General features: G+C 42.4%; 6 protein-coding genes across 6 annotated transcripts; 2 read left to right on the forward strand and 4 right to left on the reverse strand.

The window, feature by feature from the left end:
* Positions 1–3,204: 3,204 nt before the first annotated feature.
* Positions 3,205–5,195, reverse strand: BCR41DRAFT_300717 (major facilitator superfamily domain-containing protein; the record flags this gene model as incomplete). Its single annotated transcript, XM_022020587.1, has 6 exons — positions 3,205–3,422; positions 3,541–3,822; positions 3,958–4,090; positions 4,214–4,388; positions 4,520–4,815; positions 4,926–5,195. 6 exons carry the CDS (start codon positions 5,193–5,195, stop codon positions 3,205–3,207), a joined length of 1,374 nt encoding a protein of 457 aa, XP_021884642.1.
* A 2,659-nt stretch (positions 5,196–7,854) lies between these two features.
* BCR41DRAFT_294518 (hypothetical protein) lies at positions 7,855–8,139 on the forward strand (the record flags this gene model as incomplete). The annotated part of the gene is made up of 1 exon (XM_022020402.1): positions 7,855–8,139. A coding segment is annotated over one exon (285 nt), but the record flags the coding sequence as incomplete, so codon positions are not given.
* Positions 8,140–8,194: 55 nt separating this feature from the next.
* Positions 8,195–10,972, reverse strand: BCR41DRAFT_347030 (major facilitator superfamily domain-containing protein). Its single transcript, XM_022023011.1, has 3 exons — positions 10,262–10,972; positions 8,911–9,565; positions 8,195–8,823 (listed from the first exon to the last, which is right to left on the reverse strand). Exons 1-3 carry the CDS (start codon positions 10,568–10,570, stop codon positions 8,321–8,323), a joined length of 1,467 nt encoding a protein of 488 aa, XP_021884644.1. The 5' UTR covers positions 10,571–10,972; the 3' UTR covers positions 8,195–8,320.
* A 526-nt stretch (positions 10,973–11,498) lies between these two features.
* Positions 11,499–13,047, reverse strand: BCR41DRAFT_178133 (hypothetical protein). The gene has a single exon (XM_022019750.1). The coding sequence runs from the start codon at positions 12,899–12,901 to the stop codon at positions 11,555–11,557; it is 1,347 nt and encodes a 448-aa protein (XP_021884645.1). The 5' UTR covers positions 12,902–13,047; the 3' UTR covers positions 11,499–11,554.
* BCR41DRAFT_178141 (hypothetical protein) lies at positions 12,797–15,272 on the reverse strand. The gene is made up of 3 exons (XM_022019751.1): positions 15,047–15,272; positions 13,134–14,896; positions 12,797–13,042 (listed from the first exon to the last, which is right to left on the reverse strand). Exons 1-3 carry the CDS (start codon positions 15,053–15,055, stop codon positions 13,033–13,035), a joined length of 1,782 nt encoding a protein of 593 aa, XP_021884646.1. The 5' UTR covers positions 15,056–15,272; the 3' UTR covers positions 12,797–13,032.
* Positions 15,273–19,098: 3,826 nt separating this feature from the next.
* On the forward strand, positions 19,099–22,209 carry BCR41DRAFT_347034 (glutamine synthetase type III N terminal-domain-containing protein). The gene is made up of 2 exons (XM_022023012.1): positions 19,099–19,783; positions 20,183–22,209. Exons 1-2 carry the CDS (start codon positions 19,409–19,411, stop codon positions 22,082–22,084), a joined length of 2,277 nt encoding a protein of 758 aa, XP_021884647.1. The 5' UTR covers positions 19,099–19,408; the 3' UTR covers positions 22,085–22,209.
* Positions 22,210–22,666: the final 457 nt, after the last annotated feature.

Here is a 22,666-nt window from a genome sequence, read left to right on the forward strand (position 1 = left end):
GCGGTGAAGAGTGCGCCTGTGATGATAGACAGTGGTTTTGCTGCGATTCTTGGGATAGGCGCCATGATGGTGGAAGGTGTCTGAGTGCGAGAAGGCGAAAGAGACTAGTGTGCAGGAAACTGCAGGGAAGGGCGTTAGTAGAAAACGAAGAAAAAACGCGGTAGTAAGGGAAAGATCAGAGCATGAGAAAAAGTGAAGCAGAAGAGTTGGCGAGGCATGCTAATATTTATATGTTATGGGTCTTCGCGCACACGATACATTTGAATTAACCCTATTTATCCTCTAATATGTCTGCTGAATGTTGTTAATTACAATATGGATGATGAGTTGCTGAATTTGAAATAAGAATAAGAGCCTGATTTTTTGACAGGGTTAGAAGGGCAAAATCTGTGCTGAAGCAAGCTGCTCTCAATTCATTTGATTCATTCGAAAAGCACGGCCTTTCTCTTAATCTCCATCGCCGCTTATTGATCTCTTTTCGTGACGCTCTTGTTCGTCTTGGATATCCTTTCTTTCTTTCTTTCCTCACTCTTGGATAATGAACAGAGCTAGAGTACGGACATCGTTAGAAACAGCATCACTTATTATATCTAATGGGGCCATTCCGCTCATTCATATTTACATATTGTGTATATATACTACTGTATATGTATTGTGATGGAGATCGTTCCTTTCGGCATTCCAACAGTTTACCTTCTGACACTACAATGTGTTTTCAAATGTATTAACTTAATCACCATATTTTGAGGCAGGCTTTTTTAAGGCGATGCTATTACATCCAAAGCTCACAGATTTTCTTTCCTTCCGTATTCATTTAATCCCGTTCAATAACTCTATTAACCCCCTCTGCTTCTTCATGATTGCCCATAGGACCCCGATCATTTCTTGGCTCAAATGCTCTCATTTTTCGTTTCAGTCACTAATTGTGAAGATGAAGATGCTTGGCCATATAAACATACACATATTATTTTTTTTATTAAACATATGAAATGAAGTGTTAATTATTTACTTCTAATGCAACGTGGAAGCCGTTAATGAAACCCATGGACATGGCGGATGGTCTGCAGAGCCAACATGTGGGAAACTAAACACCCCATGCTTATTTCTCTTATGATCCCACAGCAATTCTACGCCAAGGAACCCATGTTATCAGCATTCCATCCAGAAATGTGGGAAGACCTGAACCGCGGACAACCACATGGCAACTGTATAAAAATCGGGAATTGAAAGCATTAGACAATAGTCCTGATGCCCAATTCGTGTATATCGGGCAGTTGACCGTATATGTACCAACACACCCGCTTTTTGCCCTGGTCGGAGAAGCCAAGGCCCCATTTTTTAAAAAAAACTATAAAATCATAGGAAAGTGAGCACTTCTAGTCATTGCTTTTTGTCCATAGGGATGTATCTGCTCTGGCTGCGTATAAATCACTATTTCTATCCTTCTGAATCCCAACTTCCTTGCGCTGATGCAAGTGTATGTCTTCATATTCTCCCTCTCTTCTCTCTTTGTCCAATAATATCGAAACGAAAACTGATAATAACTACATCCTATTTGTATTGTGCAAAGAAAAACATGCAAGGCTCAAGTATACGCTGGTGGTATTTTTTTTTTTACTTGAAAGTACATTATTGCAATTGATTATGTAGAACGGATACGGTTTTATATATATCTTTTTTTTGTCCGAGGTTGTATATCTCCTACCCTCCAGTGTTTCAGCGTCATTAAATGCGCTTACTATCTCACTTACATTCAATCATTGGTGCCACTTGCTTACATCCCAGTATTGATGTCAAGATAGCTTTTAGTCATTTTTCTTTTATATGACATTCTTAACTCGATTGATCAAGAACCACTATGAACTTCAAATCTTCAAATATTCAAATATTCAAGGACGACACATGCAACTCCGTTCGGCTCTCTTTTCTTAATTGTTGGCATGGATCGTCATGTCGCAATGTTGTTTAAGTAATGCCCTCATTCATAGACATCTCTGTAACAGCTTGAGTGATTAAAAAAAAAAATCAGTCTTCCTATCTGGCTCGTTGGTCTAGAGGGAAGTGTGTGTCTATGTACGTGGTCCTGTGGCATTGATAGGGCCCTGGTCGTCCCGCTCTTCTTCAGAAAATGCATTAGTCAACAAAAGAAGCTTAAATTGCAATATAGTGACATTTGCTCTTAAGAAATGGTATAAGAGTCATCGTATTTTCTAGGATATTCTTTGGAGCCGTATTCAACTTTTACTTATTAATTTTTAAAATTTTAAAACGGTTAATGCGGAAAAAAACAGTGACGTTGGACAGGGTATCCAACGGATCTGAAATAAACAATGGCGACTGTTCGGACTCCATATGATACTGTATAAACACCTGAACACTACCACATGTCATTGACTACTCTACGTCCCTTAAACAATATTCCTAGCATACATCTGAACTTTTGCAAGGGATGTGCCAATGCTTCGACAAACATGTAACATTTAATGGCCACATCACAGCCCTTGGATTGTGGAAGCGCTGAAAGTATGCGGAAAACGGGAACCATTTGTGTTTTTACTAGCAACAAGCGTGGTTTCAAAAAAGTTTGCCTCCAAGGAACAAATCCTATATCCTTCATTGCTCAAAAGAGACAATCTTGTCTTTTCTGCACCCCAAAAGCTCGCCATAATCCTATTGAAGCGTTCAGAGGCATTATTTGCCTCATAGTTTGAGGATTAGCAGACTTTCAGTCAAGTTTTATTGTTTTGAACAACACAGTAAATCCTGCCCATTCGAAGTTAGTCCCTTTGGATGGCAGCTATTCAGGGGATGCTAATCAATTCCGCTAAATTATGGTGAAATCAAAGCAGATTTGGAAAACCAACAAGCATCGAACAGTCGCCAATGCTTCACGGCCCTGTTGCATACATGTACTTAATTCAAGCCTTGTGAGATTGGAAACATGATGCTTTGTACGCCCAAACATTGTTTGTTTTCTCATCATGGAATGTAACGTCAAGGATTAGTTGATTGTCAGTGCACCATGCTCTGGGCGTGCTCCATGCACATTTAATCAACGCGTGGAATCTTTTTTTTTCTCTTATTTTTAAATCAACGCTTCCAACCATGGCGATTAGTAATAAGTTTATTGTAAATTGAAGTTGCATTGATACATGTAAGTAACATTAATGAACGCCTCTCCTCTATTAAAACAATTATTCTTTTTTAAACGCGCCCGAATAGCTTCGAGTTCACCGTCAATTTAAGTACAAGGCTCAAGGTCGCGCCGACTGCCATAACTATACCTGCCCATATCTGCAATGGACGATAATCGTCACCTTGGCTAAGATCTAACAGTGCCCCGCCCACAGGGGCGCCAATAAGTGTCCCGATAGCGATTCCTCCATATACGATGCCTGTAACACTAGCTAAACGACTTATACCTTTTTTTTTTTTTTTTTTTTTAAAAAAAAAAAAAAAAAAAAAAGTTATAAAAAAAGAAACAAGAGTGGAATAAACCGAAGCATGAGAGCACGATAAGGTGTTTTGCCATCTTACCACAAAGATGTGCAGCTACTGTAGGGACAATTGCGACATAGCTTCCTGAAAAGAAGCCAAAGATAACACAAAAGATAACCATAACTGGAATGGAAGTACCGGCCAGCATCCAAACAACTAGGACACTTAGCGAAGCAATAAGCGATGAAATAAACAAGGTATTGATGTCTCCGATATAATCGCTAGTCAACCCCATGAGTACTCGGCCAACAGCACTGGATCCGTTCAAGATGCCGACTAAAAGTGATGCCGTCGACACACTGGAGCCACGCTTTTGCACATAGGCTAATAAAGGTATCATAGTGAACAAGATAATTACACAGAGAAAAAGGAGATCAAATGATGTTAGACTGAATCTACTTGTTGGCAACAAATATAATATCTTTGTACATGATAAAGAGGAAAATCAACGCTCCGTACTAGGGAAGTAATAGTAAGGGTTAAAATAACCGTTAGCAACAAAGAAGCAAAGTGCCACCAGGATCAAAAATCGTTTTTCCTTCAAGACAGAGAAGTCGACTATAGCCTGCTTCCTGGGCACCGTCAACGTTGTCTGGGACTCGTTATCTTCTAAAGATTGTGCCGCAACGACAGTTGCCTGTTGCTGTTGTTTCTGTTTCTCGTTCTCCTGATGTTCGCGCTTCAGACGTTTCGCTCGGTCTCTTCCAGTTTCAACTCTGGCTTTAAAAAGAAGAGCTGCCGGGATCAAAACTGCGAGATGGATGAATGCCACCGTCCGAACTGTCCATCTATATCCTATGCTACTAAACATACTTGTTGTCGCTGGTGAGATGACTAGTCCTCCAAAACCACCTCCTGCGACCGCAATCCCGGTCGCAAGTCCTCGGCGTCTATTTTTTTTTTTTTAAAAAAAAAAAAAAAAAAAAAAAAATGCAGAATAACATGAATAACGTTAATAGGATGTGCAAACACACAGGTCAGGCTTGACCCAGAGTAATAGGTATCCTGAAAGGCTACTTACTCTTTGAACCACTGTGATGGCAAGCTGAGGGATGGGAAGAATGCAAGACTGGCCCCAAAACCATATAGGATGCCCTGACAGATATAAAGTTGCCAGATCTCAGTCGCGAACGATGTCGCAATTAAAGACGCACCCATGATCACTGCGCCAAGGAGTGCACTGATTCTGTATCCGAAATGGTCTGCAAACTGCCCCGTGAACGGTCCTAATAAATTCATTCCCACAACGTTTAGTGTTCCAATCCATGAGAGCTCAAATGTGCTTGCAGTATTATACTCATGAGTGATGTACCGGTCCTATGGAATAGCAGTAAGCAATCATAATAACCATAACATATGCATATTAGAGTAAAATCGATAGTAGTAAACAGTAGTAAATAATGGCGCGAATTAGCCCTGCTACGAACCTGATAGACACCATAACCATTGACAGTACCAATAACCATTACTTGGACAAAAAATGCCGCTGCCACAACGACCCACCCGTAAGGCTGTTCACTATTGACATCCTCATGTCCATCAGAACAGATGAAGTTATTTTCATAGACAGTTTGTTTCTCTATGTCCTTATTTTGAGCGGTGGCTACGATCTCCTCCGGAGGATAAGTATCTTTTGGGACAATAAGGGTATTTGCCTGTGGTATTCTGCTCGGCACATTGTCCTCTATAGATATCATAGGCGGATCCTGTTTGACAATGTGAACATCTCGAGCTGCCATTATTTATTAAGCTATTCTCGTCCAAGTGTTCTCGAAAATTTTTTCTACAGAAGGGAGAGGGACACTTAAAGATGAGAAGAAAAGGAGTAACCAGCCTACTAGACATAAAAAAAAGAAAAAAAAAACTGTTTCGGGGGAGATGGTTTCTTAAAAAGGTCAACATTGTCCAATACCAAATGAGCAATACCACTAGCATTTAACCTTCTTTTTCGATTTGATTGTATAGATTTACATGATTTTCTGAATCATTCCCTGTCAAAGAAAAATAGGGGCGTTGAGCGCAATGTAACCAACGGAGCAAGTCATTGAGCAGACCACACCCATTTTCAACATTTATATTAAAAAAAAGCTTTTTTATAGTTGGCCATGTGGAATCACCAATCAGTTTCTATTCTATCAAAGCCTCTTTAGAGCCATTTCAGCCCTTTGGCCGCAGATAAACAGATGGGCGCACATATACTTTATACATCATACCTCTTTCTTTTTCTCTTTTTCATGGAGAGGAAAGATGCATCTTTGTTGACGACAAACCCTGAACTCTCCCTCTCTTTTCTTTTTGAGACGCTGCGCTGATTCTTGGATTAGTAATGGTCTGAAGCGCATCGGATTTTTTTTTTTTTTTTTTTTTTTTTTTTCAGTGACTCATTTATGAACATGCTAAAAGCTCTCCAATTTTTAGAGGATACTTTGAGCCATGAATGTCATGACGACAAAGATGCGTATTTTTGCTTCATACAGGATACGCCTCTGAATTCCTTTTATCCACACAGGATTGATATGAATAATTGCTTCTGAATAGCTGTGTGCGCCGTGCTACCTTGTTCGAATATTCATCTCAAAACATCTCACCAACACATCGAGCATTTGATAAATGACAGCCGAAAAAAGGCATTGAGGTCCAAAATGCACTGAAGGCTCACTTTTATGATCAGCATATTCGACTGGTAAATTACTGACCTCTGACATTGATAAGCATAATCGTATGGAGCCAATATAATTTTCGAGTACCGGATCGTCATCCCACTATTCTCATGAAGAATTATTGTTCTTCAAAACCAAGTGTATAACCAGCAATTTTTTTTTATTATTCTGCTGAGTAACAACAATATCACATTTGTTTCGCACATGAGGGCCTGTCCAGAGCCTCGATAGGCTTAAATAGACATTGGAAATCTTCACTTTGGGTAAAATGCAAAATCAACCGATTACCTTCTTTGAACCGAGTTTTACAGATGGGAAAACCTTGAACCTTATTTTGCATCCATGAAACCAAAAAGTGTAATCCATTTTGACTCTTCTTGTCCATTATGGGCGTTACGTAAATGCCCATGAATGTCCAATAGTGTATTTTAGACATAGAAAAATAAGAAGAATGTTCGTAAGTGTATAACTAGATAGCTACAAAGTCATTAGCCCTTCTTAAAAGTGGAAGTCTAGCCTCCCCTTGCTTTTGTCGTCAAGTCTGAAGATCGATCTAAGAAGTTATTTTTCATACCAGCTCGGAAACGAAAATAGAAGGGAAGGACGAAGAAAATAATGCTTATATAAAAGAATCCATCGAGTGCATACTTCAAAATGCTCTACCTATTTTGCTTTTATCTTATAAAAAAAAAAAAAAAAGGGAGAGAAAAGAAAGAAAGCCTATCATACACGACATTTTGTATGGCTCGCCCCAACTCTCACATTCACATCCGCTCTGGCGATATCACTATAGCGACTGTCCGGGCTCAATATGAAACCGTATAAACATCTAAACCACTATCGCGTGCTGTTGACTACCCTGCGCTTCTTGAATACTTTTAATACATTCCTGCACTATCCCAAGGAAAGTATCAGTGCTTTGACAAACATGTATCCTCTGATGGCTATGTCGCAGCCCTTAGATCGAGGGAGTGCCGGGAATATGTGAGAAGCGGGACAATATGTGTATTTACTGGTAACTGGCGTAACTTCAAAAAGCTTAGCTCAGGGAACAAACTCTGCATCTTTCAGTACATGTAAGAGACGACAGTATCTGTTCTGCGTCTCAGTATACATATTTACCGTAGTGTTTTGAGAGTTGGCTGACTACCAGTCGAATTTTATTGTTTTGAACTGTAGTGAACTCCGATGATTTTAACTAGTTCCTCTGGATGGCGGCCATTCAAGGGAAACCAAGCAATTCTGTTAATTGCTGCTAAATCCAGGCAGATATGGAGATACAGCAGGCACCGAACAGTGGCCTATGAAAAACCTCAATTCGATAATTACTGAACAATCTCTTGGCCACAATGACATGCAGAGGTCCTTTGCCACTGGTAAAATGAATAACAGAGTTCTCGTCAGACAATGAAAACCATGACATCTACGGTAGTTTGATGAATGCAGCTGGAGATGTCATGGGTACTCTGGGCATCATTCCATGCTGCATCTGTTCTCCGATGCTAGATCTGCATTGATTGAACGATAATCTTTATCTCACATTTGTCTTTATGTATTTCACTTACGACTCCGCCTATTATGTATGTATGCTCTCCGCCATACTATTAGGATGCGTGCTCTCCAAAAATTGATTGAGAACCGCGAAGCTATCGATGAAGTGATTCAAAGAGTTGTTGACAAATCAGCTCATGAATGAGGTGTCAAGGTTGAGTCGACCCTGATCAAGAGCATTGCTTCCTCTAAGGATTTGCAGAAAGCTCTATCTTCTGCTGCTCATGCCAAGAGATTGGCCGAGTCCAGGCTCATTGGTGCCCAAGCTGGGGTTGATACTACTAAATTGATGAGAGCTGTTGATATCCTTAATACCTCGATTGCCATGCAGATCCGTTACCTAGAAACTATGACCGCTATGGCCAAAGGTCCCGGTGCCAAGGTTATTTTATACCAACTCAACATGGAAACAGCGAACAACTCACGCCTTTGCAGGCCCACCAGTGGGAGTAGATGGATCAAAAGTAATAATATTTTGAGAATCATATTTATTTTACATCGATAATGCTTCCTTAAATAACGTTGCAGCAGGTTTTTTAGACCTGAATGTGTATATTGACAAAATGACTTGTGCTGAATAAAACTATCTACTAAAATCATCACTAAGCTATTTACACTCTAGCAAAGAGTTTCTTGTCAGTCCTATACTTCAATACAAAGAGGATGATGGTTCCGACCGCCATCACAATACCTGCCCATAAAATGACACCCAAGTAGTTGGTTTTATGTCCAATGGTATCCAGAATGGCTCCAGAGACTGGCGAACCAATCAAGGATCCAACAGCCATACCCGCATAGATGATCCCTGTCACTGTTGCCAGACGGCCTAAACCACAAATAGCAGCCGAAACAGAGACTGTTGAGGAGAGATAGGCACCGCAGCAAAGCCCGTACAAGACTGAGAAAAGGAACATCACCGCCTCGGAAGTGGCAAAAGTCCAAATTAATAACACCGTCAGTGTTGCAGCTAACGTGGAGATGCAGAGTGCATTGATAGGGCCAATTCTGTCAGAGACTAAGCCCATAACGATGCGACCCACAGCCGAGGCTCCGTTCATGAGTCCAACCATCAGAGCAGCATTCGATGAACTGACACCGTGCTGTTGGGCATATGCTAGAGGAAAGAAACAGGTGTAAAGTAAGCAAAATAGAAAATTCTACTTGAAAGTATCCTATCTATAACCAGGCTTATTTCACTTACAGTTGATAAAATAGAAGGGGGTGAAGTAACCACTGACAACGAAAATACCTGCCACAAAAAGCAAACAGAAACGCGTGTCTTTCAGAATGGTAAAATCCACGAACTTTCGCTTAGTCTCTTGTTCACCCTTGCGATATCCAAAGCGCTTGATCCTCTTGGCGCGTTGACGACCAGACTCTAGTCTTGTCTTGAACAAGAAGCAGACCGGGACCATAATGATCAGATGCGCAATAGCAAGCACAATCATAGTAAAGCGGAGTCCCTTTGAGTCCAGCAGTTTGCTCAAGAGAGGAGACATCCAAAGGCCTCCAATGCCACCACCACTAATGGCAATCCCTGTGACTAGACCGCGGTTGCGCGTGAACCATTGAGAAGGCAGTGAAAGGCCGGCGAAGTAGGTTAAACTAGCGCCTGATCCATAAAGAAAGCCTTGTGTGATGTAAAGCTGCCACACATCCGTTGCAAAACCAGATGCAACGAGGGAGAGGGCCATAACGAGGACGCCTACGAGCGCTGCTTGTCTGTGGCCGAAATGATCCGAGATTGAGCCCGCAAATGGACCGACAATATCTAGAGCCATGACCGTTAAGGAGCCAATCCATGCGAGTTGAAACGTTGAGGCTACGCCATTGAACGTGTTTGTGAAATAATACGTCTACAACATCAGGACGAGAAAGATGATTCATGTTAGTAATGAGCTGAATAGGATACATGGGTGAACATCAATCAGATCAAGTAGGCAATTCAGATCTGAACCAAGTTATAGTATTAAAATTGTATTATAAAATATGTCGCAGTAAGGATCATCAGAAACAAGAGCATGCTCAGCCCATTACAGAGGAATATGTAAATAAATATGCTGATATGTGGTTGCGAAACAAGGGTAAAATCTGATAATATGAAGGGCATGGCTCCTATCCAAACAAGGAGTGCATCACTGATGCGATAAAAAATTAAAAGTTTGGCTTTGGCGTGATGTGTGTATTAGTAAAAAAATGCGGGCGGGGAGAAAAAACTCTCCCACGCAGCAGTAATGGCTGGGGAGCTGCTTATTGTTTAACACACATGAGGTCGACAAAAGGCGCAAAAGAGTCATAAAACTCAATCCGCCTTGCTAATGACCTTCTATGCGAAGAAGGAATCACCATTATGTCTGTGCCCATCTTTATTAGTGATAGAAGTGGATTGACACCATTAGAAGGTACTGCAGGTGATACGATGCTTAATAATTTAAGTATTGTGAAGGAGTCAGGAAAGTAACATTCCAGATTTTCTCTTTTTCTGTATACAGACGACTTAATGCGATATAGTTAAAAATCAACAAGCAAAAAAAAAAAAAAAAAAAAGATACCTGGAAAACTCCATAGATATTCATCGTGCCCATGCACATCATTTGAGTAATGAATGCGGCAAAGACAATTGCCCATCCATAAGGAGGGCCATCGATCAATGTCGGAGGATCTTGCAGATCGGTCTCTACCGATGCATGTTCGATATCGAGATTGTCTTTAGAATCAAGGCCCGCTCGCTTGCTCTCTGCGACAGCCAACTCAGAATCATGATGAGCAACCGTTGATGAATGAGGCGCATGTGCATGCTCGGTTTTTTCATCTATTCGCTCTTCCTGTTTGGTGTGTAGAGTATTGGCAGGATCTGACATGACTTGGGATGTAATAATGTTGTATTTAAGAATGGCGAAATGTTTGTATTGCGGATGTAAAATATGTGAATTTTAAATATATACTGTGAGTATTCAGAAAATGATCATGCTATATGCCATGTGAACCAATGCAGAGGATGCAGACTGATAACGGTCAATGAGAAATGCAAGATGACAAGGGTTGGGTATTGTATGTGTATTTGGTGGCAAAACAGCCGGATTACAAAATGGATAAATGGTAGTACAAAGGCGGGTATAAATGCTTCCGTTGTAGTGTGGGAATGGTCGAAGGAGCAGAGCAGAAGTGTATGCAATGGAGAGGGAAGGAGAGAAAGAAGAAAAGAGAAGAGGAAGTAAAAAGAAAGCAGAAATAAAAAGAAAGGAAGAGAGGAAGAGAGGAAGAGAGGAAGAGAAGAGGAAGGACAATAGAATTTGAATCCCAGGCACCTAAACGGCGACACATACATTCTTTGAAAAGGGATGACATGTCTTTTCAAAGAGAATGCACAGCGCCCAAAGTTAGTCTCGTACAATTTGTTCAAAGTCCGATATTCCTTACAATGACTGATTTGAATCAGTTGTTGATTTAAGCGCTTCGAATGGCCTTGTTTAATCAAACAGGCTCTTATTACTTATTATGTTTAAGCTGCAATTTTTTTGTACACTCCTTTGTATTTATTACGCAGTACATACTTCCATGGAATAGAGTTCATCTTCACTTCATTTCTTGAAATAACAACAGTGGGAGTAAGTCAGCCCGCTAAAGATTCAACTTCTGATTGAGACAAGGATGATCGTCTTACCTTTTGCACCCATCATCCACCTGAGCCTTATTGCTCAGCCACAACCGGGCAAAATTTACTAAATTCTACAATGGGAACAAAATTTCAAATTCTTCTTTTGATACACATGCGTCAATAGAAATAATTGCGACCTTTAAAAGTGTTTTTACTGTTACTACTGTATTATTTTTGAGAACTAATATCACCCTCGAAAAGTCAATAGATGAAGATCCAAATCCTGCCACCCACCGCCCACACGCACCATTATTTTCCTATTCCGTCCTGCTACGGATCCTATGGATGAGCCCAGCGCATTAAATGAGCTCGCCCTTGTACGCGTAGACCGACTTGCCACTGGCTCCGGCTTTCGTGGCGTTTTTACGATGGGCAATGGATTTGGAAGAGGAGGAGGAAGAAGATTAGAAGCATCACGCGACCTCGAACGTTGCGATGTAGATGGTCGCAGTAGCTGCTGGTTCGGTTGCTGTTGCTGTCGTATAATGGCCTCCTCAACTCCATTGAAGCTTCCTCCACCTATAATATTTGAATCTCCTGCTCCTGTAGCCGAACGTCCACGCTCCATCAAACGACAAAGGACTGTTTTCCCACCAACAGCAACGATTTTTCCGGGTCCTCGTTCTTCCATCCTACCTCCAAAGTAATATTTACCTTCGCCTAACCGTCGAACTTGAATAGATATTGGGTTTGCGTTCAAAACCCGCGCAAATTCTTCATCAAGTTCATCACCGCGAACCGCAATATAGGGTTTGATTCCTTGTGGAAAATCCAATGGATCAAGTTTCCTCGGCCGTAACTGTTGCTGTTGCTCCTCTCTTTGCTGTAGTTGAGAAGGCACCGGGGAACTGGATGAATCAACAGAGCCGAAAAGGGGCACCGCACAAACCTCGAGTCTCATGCTGGGTGTCGACTCTGTTATAAGTTCGGGCGCAGGTGGTCCATGAAGCGATGACATACCATTGCCTTCAATTATCTTCGTCTCTTTCGACGTCGACAGCATCAATTGATTACCCAGAGAGGGGCGCCTATGACGCTGTTTCGAATCAGAATCACTTCGGAATCCCATTTGACTTACACTACGAGCAGGTCGAGCGCTCGTCCGACTTCGCTGAGAAGCCGGGGGTGAGAGTGCTCGTCCTTTTCGATGAGTTGAGGGTAAGGATGAATCCGAAGAATTCAGAACTGAAGTAGGCTCTGTACGACCGGTACTACTATATGGAATCGGACTGCTTGATCGTCGTGGTGGTGGTGCTCTTACGCTCAAGGAGCTTTGCTGTGACCTTGGCGAACCATTTGCAATCACGGGGGGCGGGAATTTGGACTGAGTCTTTCTTCCGCCAGCACCCGAAGTATTAGCATTAGCTCTCGGTGATGGCGATGTTGCTCTAGACTGATAGATTCCAGTGGATATTTTACTTGTACTTCCTGCAGGTGAGAATATTGGCTTTGACTGAGAAGATGGTCTATTAAGTGAAGGCGCACAAGAAGCGCTTCGGGCCCTAGATGCTGTAGACACTGAGCGAGAAGGCATTTCAGGAGAAGGGCTTACAGCACGGTCTTGTCGAGTGGATGAAACTGAGCGTGGAGTATATGTAGATGCAGGAGAGGGAGTGTATGGGATCCCAGGGATGGAAGGAGAGGTTGTCTTCGTGCTAAATTATATTAAGATAACCTGCGTTAAAGAACAGTGAATCCATAAAACAGGAAAACTATGGACAAAGATTCCCAGAGCCTTTTTTTTTTTTTTTTTTTTTTTTTTTTACCTTGGACACCAAGGACGAAGTTTATCAGATGTGGCTCTTGAAGGTGAACGAGAAGGACTGCGACTAAAGGATCTCCGACTACCAAACATGCTTGGCGATAACATCGATGATTGACTTGCTACAGATGGTGTTGGCGACCAAGGACGCTGACGTGGCTGGCCACTGGGCGGTGATCTATTTCTGGTCCTGGAAGTTGGCTCAGATGATTCAGCTGACGACCGGGACGGTACTGGTGATGGAAAGGGTTGTCGCCCACGTTGTGGTTCTTGGTCCTGAGGAGACGGCTCGAACAGGACTGGCGGCCCAGGGGACTTCAATTCTGACTGTATCTGTGATTGTCTCATAGCAAAAAGTGGTTTTTCTGGCAGCTGAGCTGGTGGGGTTACAATATGTGACGATGGAATGGATGCATCCAGCTGATCTAGCATCGCCTCAATCCCATCTAGGTCCAGTTCAACTAAGTCAAGACTGCCTTGCAGCTTTTCCCATTTGGCCTTCATGTCCTTATGCTTTTGAATCGCATCGGCATTTTTTGTTGCACGATTCTGGATCCCATTCTCCAACATGTTGAGCATCTTAGTTACAGCAGGGGCATAATACTTGTGCTTGGATTCAAAGCTCTTGAAGATTGTGTAGAGGTGATCGCGATCGATAGGAGCTGTGGGGACAACCTCATCCTTGACCATAACTTTAATCTGATCCACTAAACCTTTGCAATGAACTATTGCTCGATCTAAGGATTCCATCATCGATTCAACCTGCCCTGCTACTTGTCCAAAAACTGCTAACCATCGCTCTTCTTTAATCTCATCACCAATTTTTTCCCTGCGTGTCTTCGCATCATCCCATAGGCGAAGCAATTCATCGTATTGATCCTGTAACTCATCACATTTGAAGTCTAATGAAGGAAGCCTTTCGACCTGCATTGTCAATCTCTCAACTCGGGGCTTTAATGCCTCGATACGACTATCAATACCCGCTAACACTTCTGTATTACGGTTTTTCTCTTTAGAGGTATCAGTATTCATAGTTGTATCAGTTGAATGAGTTGATATAGAATTTGACAGACTGGATGATGTTTTCCCATGCTCTGAACCAACAGCTTCAGAGGTTTGGCGCGACCTCTCTTCTTGAAGCTTGTCAGTTACTAATCCAATCTGCTCAATTTCCACCAGTATATCCTCCATATGTGTTAAAATTTCTCGTCGGGTCTGAGCTATGGCAAAGATGCCCCTAATCTCATCTAACATCGCCTTGAGAGAAAGCCAACTCGAGTGAATGGCTTTTACGATTTGCTGCAATTCTTCTGTTGAAAGTAAGGGTCCCTTTGATTCTGCTGATTCATCCGTGTTGGACTGATCCTGGTCTGCATGAGAATCAAGCTTTGATCCGACTTTACTATTGAGTTCCAACATCATCTCAACGTTTGGATAAAACCGGCTTGTGATCATCTCAATTTCATTCACATCCTGCTTATAGGCCTTGACGCCATCCTGCTTCACTTCAACTTCTAGGCCGAACAAAGCTGACTTTGCTGCCTCAAGCCATGCCTCTATCTCAGTTGTTGCTTTTCGGATTCTGTCGCAAAGAATTCTGATCGGGATGTTATTGTACGAGGAGAGGGTATGGTATAATTCATTGTAAGGGACCGGTAAACTTTTCAGATCCTCGAGCTGTGAGTGAAACTGTGAAGATCCCGAGGTCACATTTGGACTATTCTCCGTGTGGCATTCTGTTGGTGTGACATGAGGGTTGATAGGAATCTACAAATGAGCGAAAATAAAAAAAGAATATGCATGGTGAGCACCAAGAGCAAATAGCCTCTAGCATTATGGCCCCCCACATGAAGGTATTGGTCTTTACAGCTGAGATGGTAGTGAAACTACAGGCAAAAAAAAAAAGATACTACCTACATTTTGCATTGGATGTTCAAGGAGGTAACTATTGAGATGATGCAGCGGGTAATGTCTATAGGAGAAATAAGGCAGGATAGCACAAGTTAGCGACGAATGAAGCCTAAGCAGAATAAAAAAGTATGGTCATTCTTGGCGCTAACGTTGCTGACAATATAAGCGCCGTTGTGATGATGATAATGTAGTTGTTTTCGTCATTTCTGTCCCAGATCATTTAACTTCTGCTACAAGGTAGAAATCCAGAGCTTGATACAAAAGTGCAAAAGAATGGTGATCAAAAGAGCCTCTCTATTAATCCCTATCTATGATCGCCTCAATACCGATGAATGACCAAAAGCTATCCATTTTGAAATCGTATCGCGTAATCCGCGGCCAGCTGGATGCCTCCTTTTAGGTGTCCATGGGGACTGTATCAGCATATCAGAAGACGACTTGTTTGTCAGTTACTTTGTGGCGTCTAGTTTCCTATTTCCATCATAACAGAAGAAGGAAGAATGCAGCTGTATACGGCGAAACAAAGATTGCCCTTTCCTTTGCAGGTATAATGTGGAAGGCTGTGAGCAATGGATCGAAGAGCCGATAGATCTCCAAGCAAAAGTGTATATGAAGCGCACAGGAAAAAGGTCCTCCGACATTAAATACTAAACACGGCTATTGGTTGTACACAACTTCTCACACTTCTTATCCTCTAGTGTTCCTTCATGGGAACTATCTTCAGCTATGGTGCAATCCTTTCAGCATCACGATTCCAGCTTCACTTCTGACATTCCTTCTGCCACCCATGTAATTAAGCCGAGCTTCCAATATTCGATTTCCAGAGAATAGCGATATATCGCCATGAGAACTGATGAATTGTTACAATACAACTAGATTTAATATAATTAATGGTAATCATACCCGTAGCTTTTTTATAATCAGAAAGTTTACTGCGCTGAGGTGAAGTGATACAAGGAGATTGATGTTGGAGGACGTCAGGGAAAAAATATATGATGTGTGTGTGCAAAGACCTTTATGCACGATTTGAAATGAAGTTAGGATTATATTATTGGATTAATTACTAAACGATGACCAGCATCAAGATTATTTTTAGGTCAAAAGTCAAAAGGGTTAAGAGCGAAGAAGGAAATGAGGAAATGAGGAAATGAGAAAATGAGGAAATGAGAATAGCAATAATAGAAGTGAGGGCGAAAGGGAGACAGAGAAATGTTCAGCAGCCTAACTCCTTTTCGATTGTCCTAATGGACATGATACGTCGCTCTATACTCTTGGCTGCATAGCAAAAAATAAATAGGAGTAGCTTGTTCATTTATTAAGAGCTCGAGAGCTTTTTAATAATAGCAATAGGTCACAGGCATTGGTGCTTTTTAATCCAAATCTCCGCCCTGAAAGTCATTGACGAAAAGAAGTTTTGTGATGCTTAGATTGTGCCTGCTTCAAAAGTGCAGAACAAGGGTTTCCGTGATTTTTGGTGTTTTACAGCAGGTTCGGCCCTAATGCATTTTGCCCCGCCATTTCTGTGGATTATTTATTCCAATAGGAATGGAGATAGATTTGCTTCATAAAACAACAGAAAATAAAAAAGGCGAGAGTTGCAAGACTTCAAAATCGATAGAGGCATTTTTTGTGCATATTTTGTCCTAGCTGGCCCCTTACTTGAACGATCAGAGCTTCGACATCCATGTCCGTGACGGCGCTTGCGGCGTAAAGAAAAGTTAGACAATTTACTACTTGTTTGCGGTTGGTTATTTAAACCATTTATCAAGGAAAGAGAAGAATAAAGAATGATAGGAAAGTGAAAAAAAGTAAAAATTATTTCTCTCGGAGAGAGTCCAAATCTCCGTAGAATTGGCCACGCGAGCAGACAAACTTTGTATTCACAGCCACGACATGGTTCTCATGAGTAAGCAATAAGATGAGGATACAACGGAGTGGCAAGCATTGCCTCACGAGAAAGAGAACTCTAAAAACAGATCGAGTCATCGTATGGATACAACAGACAGACAAGCGGCTCTTATCGGAAGACAAGCACGTGTGCAGTTCGATTTGATAGGTATTTTCAGGGACAATAAACTTTAAAAAAAACACCCCAAGTCATATTCATTCTTAAGCAAGAAGCTTAATTATATATAATATTTCAGCCACCATTATTGGATTATAACATGAAAGATGTTGTTCATCTGGTAATGACTGATCGTGTATGCGGGTAATTTAGACCCTTTTTATGCTTTTGTAGACCCGAACTAATTCATATGATTCTCCCTCTATATATACTGAAGACAATATGACCTAATGTGTATATGACTATGTTTAAAGGTGCCCTGGCAACAGCTCCTTGCAACAAAACGAAGGATTAATTAAAGTGCGTCGTATATTTTTTCATCTTGTTATCTAGTTTATGGTGTTCGTCAAAAGATCTGATCAAAAGTCATACAACGCCAAACGCGTGTTTAGCGCTCAATAGGTCTAACCACGCGTCCTCGGTTTGATTTTCCCCCTCATTATCCCTTCCTTACCCTTCCTCTTCAAAAGCATTCAATTTCCTCCTTCTCTTCAATCCCTCATCACTCACGAAATAGATCCGCAGATTACCAATATAAAAACGAGATATCATGCTGTGCAACTCAAGCACCAGAGCCGTGACTCAGGCTGCTAACCATCTCTCTCTATTTTGTTTTTGTATACGTGCTAGTCATCTTCAAGCTCTTTATCTTTGAGGCTAAAAAAAAAAAATTGACAACCAATATTTCTATTGGAGCATTCTCAAGTGGGCAGTCTGACACCCAAGAATACTCGCCTTCATAAAGAAGGAGAAGAATACTCTGCTGCTACATCAATACCTAGAGAAGACACAGCACCAACATGATCGAGAACAAAAGCATCAATCAGTCCTCAGATATTGTTTTAATTTTCTCAGAATGGAAATTGACAAATGCGGGGTCAGGAAAAGTGAACAAACCATGATAAGGGCTCCTAAACCTTTGTCTTATATCCTTGGTCACATTAACACAACAGGAGCAAGGTCTCTTATTGTTCAGGCATGGGAACGCTCTCTCTTATAGCCAGTCAGTCCCTGTCTCGAACCAATTAACATTTGCCATCCTATCCACTCTATCATTACTGTTCAGGAGCGATGCTTGAAGCATTTTACAGGGAGGATCGTGAATAGGACAGGATCAGGAAGACAACGCTGCGCTCCAAGGCATACTCCCTCATTTTGCAACAACTTCACAAACCCGCGAGAAAAAAAAAAAAAAAAAAAAAAAAGTTTTCCGGCCAAACAGACACCATTCCTTTTGACATTGATTCGCAGCTCCTGCAGACTAGATTCAGACAGCAGGATAAGGTAGAAAAAAAAGGAGGACAAAAAAAAAATCAAGCACCAATCTCATACTTCAAAAGTGAGGGCCAAGGGGCAGAGCACACAGGGGTCAATCGGACAATTGGAAGACTGACTAAATCAAAGCGAGAAAACTGGGAAAGACATCCCGACAAGACACAGTCGCATGCAGAGGTGTTGGTCAGATAGTCTCTGTCTCAGAAGGTCAGGGAGCTACAATGATTGAAGTGAAAAGATATCAGGATTCCTTTACATCTGTTTCCATTTCTGGACAGACATGCGCTATTGAAAGCGTTACTCGAAGGAGGGTTAGAAGGAAAAGATCGAAAGAGTAGGCTTGGTGTATGTTTTGTCAGAAATGTTCCAATGGAGCAACCTAGACCAAGAAAATAAGAACAGACTTTATTTTCTTTCGGCGTATTGCCCCGGTGTGTGTTTGTAAAGCCCGGTCACCGATGATTTCCATCATCCAGTCCGTTTTTGAATGGATCAGTCCGGAGGAGTCAGGACCAAAAGAATGAAACCCAAATTAAACAAATATTTAAAATAAAATACAATTGAAATAAAATCCGATATCAAAAGAAAGACATGATAACAAATAAAAACCCCCCCGCAAAGAGTCAACGCAAACATAAAATGTTGTGACTGTTTGCGGGCATAATTAAAGCTTAGCGCATCCATCTCTGGTTACTTTTGACCTTGTTCACTCATTAGACTTACTTTTTTCCTATTCTATTGTATTTATCACATTCATAGACGGATTTTTTATTGTATTTTATTTTTATCGTCCTTTTATCATTATCAGCCCGTCCATATAAAAACCGTCATCACCATCGTCATCTTTCCCTTTCTCTCCCTTTCTTTCCTCCGTTTCGCTCTTCTCTATCCTTATTCTTTTTCTCTTCCTCCTCTTTTCCTTCCTTTCTGCTCCTATTCTCTTTGCCTTCTGTCCATCCCTTCCTATCCTCTGTTGACTTATTCAACCAATCCCCTTTATCTGTATATATATCCTCCAATAGTAAACCATGGCTAACCAGGCTCGTGTCGCTTCTCTCCAGGACAACATTAACCGTCCTACCCGTGTCCTCTCTTACCCAAAGAAGGCTGACGGAAAACCTGTCTATACCTCCGAGTTCTTTGCTGAAAACGTCTTCACGCTCCAGCAGATCGCAAAGGCCCTACCCAAGCCCGCTTATGCTTCCTTCCTTAAACAGATGCGTGGTCGTCAGGCCCTTGACAAGGGTACTGCCGATGCCATTGCTCACGCTGTTCGCATCTGGGCCATGGATCGTGGCGCTACCCACTTCACTCACTGGTTCCAGCCTCAAACAGGCACAACTGCCGAGAAACATGATGCTTTCCTCTCATTAAAGTCCAGCTTCTCTCCTAATGGTGAAGAGGTAAGATGACACAGCAGTATCTACAAAATTACGCGTCTAGGGACAAGGCAGCAAATATCTTTTTATTCATTAACATGGATTGAAGAATCTTCAGTACACGTCAGTCAACTAATTGAGGAAGTGAGGGCAGCGATGGAGCAAAAAAAAAAAAGAAAAAAAAAAAAGGAAAGAAGCGATAGGAAATCAAATTTGTTCACTCTGTATCATTCAACTAGATCAGTGGGAATGATAGGAACAGAAATGACCAAAGGACCACATGTTGTGATCTGTCTGAAGCTGAATGGAAACAAAGTTGTGGAAAGCAAAATGATTCAACTCAGCCGAAAACCAACAACGATTACAAAAGGGTTCGATGAGCTAACATTGGTGCAAAAAAAAATTTTTTTTTTAAACTTTCAGGTCACTGCCATCGATGCTTTCTCTGGTTCGCAATTGCTCCAGGCCGAGCCTGATGCGTCATCTTTCCCCTCAGGAGGTATGCGCACTACCTTTGAGGCCCGTGGATACACTGTCTGGGACACCACCTCACCCATGTTCATTCAGGAAGGACCTCATGGGACCTCTGTCCTTTACATCCCCTCTGTCTTCATTTCCTACAATGGTGATGCTCTCGACGAGAAAACCGTTCTCCTCCGCTCAACCTCAGCCATTTCGAAATCGTGCAGTGAGCTTCTCAATCTCCTCGACCCTGTCCCTGTTGGCGCTCAGCCCAAGGTCAGCCATGTCTTCACCACCCTTGGAACTGAGCAGGAGTACTTCTTGATCGACCGTTCACTCTATGCGCTCCGTCCTGACTTGAAGCACACTGGCCGTACCTTGATTGGTAACTTGCCTCCTAAGCATCAGCAGATGGACGACCATTACTTTGGACGTGTTCCCTCCAAGGTTATGGCTACCATGTCTGAGGCTGAACTCGAGCTCTTCCGTCTTGGTGTCCCTATCAAGACCCGTCACAACGAGGTCGCTCCTCAGCAGTTCGAATGCGCCCCTATTTTTGAGGAGGCTTCCCTAGCAGTTGATCACAACTTGTTAACAATGGATGTCCTCGCCAAGGTTGCCCACAAGAACAAGCTCAAGGTTCTCTTCCACGAGAAGCCCTTCAAGGGTGTCAACGGATCTGGAAAGCACTGCAACTGGTCTATGTCGACTGATCGCGGTGAGAACTTGCTCGATCCCACTGTTAAGCCAGAGACCAACTACCGCTTCTTGCTCGTCCTCGTTGCTGTCCTCCACGCTGTCCAGCAGCACGGAGGACTTCTCCGTACTTCTATCGCTTCGGCTTCCAATGAACATCGTCTCGGTGCGTGCGAGGCTCCTCCCATGATTGTCTCAGTTTTCCTCGGTGAACATTTGACTGAAGTCCTCAATTCTATTGAAGAGTCCCGTCCCATCAAGAACTTTTCTGTCCCTGAGATCCAGACTATCAAGTTGGGAGGAACTGCTTTGGATGTCAAGGTCGCCTCGTTGCCAAGCATCTCTCGTGACTTGACTGACCGTAACCGCACATCACCCTTTGCCTTCACCGGCAACAAGTTCGAGTTCCGCGCAGTCGGTTCTAAGCAATCGCCCGCCTTCCCCGTCACCATCCTTAATGCTGCTGTTGCCTCAGCCCTTCAGGATGTGACCGCTGCTCTTCGTGAGCAAATGGGTGACAAGCCTTATCCTTCAGATGCCGACAAGGTCGCTGTCATTAAGAAGTTTATTGCCTCCACGAAGGCTGTTCGCTTTGAGGGCGATGGTTACTCTGAGGCCTGGATCCACGAAGCCGAGAAGCGCGGTCTCCCAAACATTAAGACCAGCCCTGAGGCATTCAAGCAGCTCCTGAACCCTGCCCACTCCGACATGTTGACCAAGCTTGGAATCTTTACCAAGACGGAACTCCAGTCCCGCCACTTGATTCTTCAGGAGCGCTACGCTAAGGATATCATTGTCGAGGCCACTACCCTTCGAAGCCTACTTGCTTCACAAATCTTGCCTGCTGCCTTTGAATACCGTGGCAGCTTGGCTCAGTCTGTCAGTTTGTTGAAGGATATTGACCCTGAAGATGCTAGTCCTGAACTGGAAGCCCTCAAGGCATTGACTCCTGTTGTTAAGGACCTCCAGGCCTCTATTGCCGCCTTGGACAAGGCTATTCATGATATACACGAGGTTGCTGAGGATCCCGTTCAGGAGGCCAAGTATGCTTGCGCTCATGTCTTACCTGCAATGAATAGGGCTCGTGATGCCGCCGATAAGCTTGAGGTCTTGACTGCCGACAAGTTCTACCCCATTCCAAAATACAGCGAGCTCTTGTGGTTCTAAAGGAGCAAGAGTATAATATGAACGAGGAATGTACAATTGATTTTTTAGCTTTGTAATAGTATATTGAAAAAGAGCATATTGAAACTGCGGCTTTTTGTAAATAAAAATAAAATTTCATAGAAAAATTGATTCAGATGTCCTCCGAAGGCGCGCAGCTTTTCTCTTCAGCGTCGCTGGAAATATATAGATCTATTAATTTGTGCCTTTTTTCTGCTGAAACTTTTGTCTTGCTTTGTCCTGAATCGTCTCCTGTGATGCACTCACATAATAGTGTTACCATAACAAACTAGCTGAATGAACTCTCAATTCTCTTAAAAAAAGACTTTTATAGCGGGCAGATGAATGTCTTGCAAGGCCATCTCCTCAACTCGTCAACTGACCGCTAGGGACTTTCATGATTGTTGGTCCTTGTCCTAAAGGGTCTCTCAAATACGTATCTCATCTTAAGTCTGTAACAGAGAACCCCGCTGACGAGCTTTTGATTATGCGTGTGTGCTTTTGAGAAACCTCGATGTGATAGTTGGCTGGAAAGGACTTGTCAACAATCCCGATATCGATGGAGCTTTCTAAAGTAACAACTGA

The sequence above is a fragment of the Lobosporangium transversale genome (genome assembly GCF_002105155.1).
Source record: "Lobosporangium transversale strain NRRL 3116 chromosome Unknown BCR41scaffold_5, whole genome shotgun sequence".
Taxonomy (NCBI): domain Eukaryota; kingdom Fungi; phylum Mortierellomycota; class Mortierellomycetes; order Mortierellales; family Mortierellaceae; genus Lobosporangium; species Lobosporangium transversale.